The sequence below is a fragment of the Oncorhynchus gorbuscha genome, unplaced genomic scaffold (genome assembly GCF_021184085.1).
Source record: "Oncorhynchus gorbuscha isolate QuinsamMale2020 ecotype Even-year unplaced genomic scaffold, OgorEven_v1.0 Un_scaffold_1464, whole genome shotgun sequence".
Classification (NCBI taxonomy): Eukaryota; Metazoa; Chordata; class Actinopteri; order Salmoniformes; family Salmonidae; genus Oncorhynchus; species Oncorhynchus gorbuscha.
The window spans coordinates 137,820-140,168 of record NW_025746237.1 but is presented as its reverse complement, the minus strand read 5'-3'; the positions used below and the strand labels follow the sequence as shown (position 1 = coordinate 140,168).

At 50.8% G+C, this 2,349-nt stretch overlaps 1 protein-coding gene across 1 annotated transcript; it reads left to right on the top strand.

The window, feature by feature from the left end:
• Positions 1 to 1,041: 1,041 nt before the first annotated feature.
• Positions 1,042 to 2,068, top strand: LOC124022873 (repetitive proline-rich cell wall protein 2-like; the record flags this gene model as incomplete). The annotated part of the gene is made up of 2 exons (XM_046337559.1): positions 1,042 to 1,477; positions 1,558 to 2,068. Coding segments are annotated over 2 exons (947 nt in total), but the record flags the coding sequence as incomplete, so codon positions are not given.
• Between the last annotated feature and the right edge of the window lie 281 nt (positions 2,069 to 2,349).

Here is a 2,349-nt window from a genome sequence, read left to right as displayed (position 1 = left end):
CCATTACAATAGAGACACATGTTATCAATCAAACAAAGCATTTCACCATAGTGTGTCATCTGATATGACTGACTGACACAAACTCCTCAACAACTACAGAGGGATTATTATACAGAATCTCTCCTCTTCACGGACTACTGGCATCTTCCAGCCAGCCAGCCAGCCAGCCAGCCACAGCCAGCCAGCCAGCCAGCCAGCCAGCCAGCCAGACAGACAGACAGACAGACAGACAGACAGACAGACAGACAGACAGACAGACAGACAGACAGACAGACAGACAGACAGACAGACAGACAGACAGACAGACAGACAGACAGACAGACAGACAGACAGAGAGACAGAAAAGAGAGAGAGAGACAGAAAAGAGAGAGAGAGACAGCAAAAGACAGAGATAAACCACACACACATAGAGAACAGGCCATGCAGCAGAAAACCAAACCAATAAAGTCTGGATGACAGCGGATGAGGAGGGATGATGAACATCAACCAAGAGGGTTACAGCACAACCCAAAACAACGAGCGCCAAGACCTGGTGCTGAAAGATTAATAAATCCTATTACAGTGATGATGCTAACTGGAGCAGACCTGGCCATGCAGCACACAGACACAGGCACAGACACAGACAGGGCGAGAGAGAGACAGACACAGTGTGTTTGAGGGTTAATGGGTTGGTGGGAGACTGTTTGAGACTACAGAGCAGCTGAACTGACTTACATGGACACTGCTCTGGATTAAGACAACAAACCAAATAACCAACCGATGCTACTGGACCAGCCCCCTTCAACAAGAGACTAGCCAACCGCTCGACACAGAAGCCCCCTTCAACAAGAGACTAGCCAACCGCTCATACTTCACCAAGCCCCCTTCAACAAGAGACTAGCCAACCGCTTGAGACTTCACCAAGCCCCTTCAACAATAGACTAGCCAACACTGCTCTGGATTAAGACACCAAGCCCCCTTCAACAAGAGACTAGCCAACCGCTCGTACTTCACCAAGCCCCCTTCAACAATAGACTAGCCAACCGCTCGTACTTCACCAAGCCCCCTTCAACAAGAGACTAGCCAACCGCTCGTACTTCACCAAGCCCCCCTTCAACAAAAGACTAGCCAACCACTCGTACTTCACCAAGCCTCCCTTCAACAAGAGACTAGCCAACCGCTCATACTTCACCAAGCCCCCTTTCAACAAGAGACTAGCCAACCGCTCGTACTTCACCAAGCCCCCTTTTAACAAGAGACTAGCCAACTGCTCGTACTTCACCAAGCCCCCTTTCAACAAGAGACTAGCCAACCGCTCGTACTTCACCAAGCCCCCTTTCAACAAGAGACTAGCCAACCGCTCGTACTTCACCAAGCCCCCTTTCAACAAGAGACTAGCCAACCGCTCGTACTTCACCAAGCCCCCTTTCAACAAGAGACTAGCCAACCGCTCGTACTTCACCAAGCCCCCTTTCAACAAGAGACTAGCCATCCGCTCGTAATTCACCAAGCCCCCTTTCAACAAGAGACTAGCCATCCGCTCGTAATTCACCAAGCCCCCTTTTAACAAGAGACTAGCCAACCGCTCGTACTTCACAAGCCCCCTTTCAACAAGAGACTAGCCAACCGCTCGTACTTCACCAAGCCCCCTTTCAAGAGACTAGCCAACCGCTCGTACTTCACCAAGCCCCCTTTCAACAAGAGACTAGCCATCCGCTCGTACTTCACCAAGCCCCCTTTCAACAAGAGACTAGCCATCCGCTCGTACTTCAACAAGAGACTAGCCATCCGCTCGTACTTCACCAAGCCCCCTTTCAACAAGAGACTAGCCAACCGCTCGTACTTCACCAAGCCCCCTTTCAACAAGAGACTAGCCATCTGCTCGTACTTCAACAAGAGACTAGCCAACCGCTCGTACTTCACCAAGCCCCCTTTCAACAAGAGACTAGCCATCTGCTCGTACTTCAACAAGAGACTAGCCAACCGCTCGTACTTCACCAAGCCCCCTTTCAACAAGAGACTAGCCAACCGCTCGTACTTCACCAAGCCCCTTTTCAACAAGAGACTAACCTCCCTCCCTCCCTCTTAAAAATGTTCATATTCAACATAGCAACTGCAGTAATTTTCCAGTCACACCATTCAACACAAACAGACAAACATGGCCGGCCGGCACAGCTTCCATAACTCTCTCCGGCAGCACGCCGCCCTGGGGTCAAGCTGCGAGGGCCCTGATTCGTCCCCCCGAGACGATGGTCGCCATCTATCACACAGCGCTGTATACACAGTCCGAACGGGCTTTCAAGCTAGCAGTGCATCATGAACGCTGGATCTGTATACCCATCTGTAGATTCCACAGCAGAGAACAGCTTT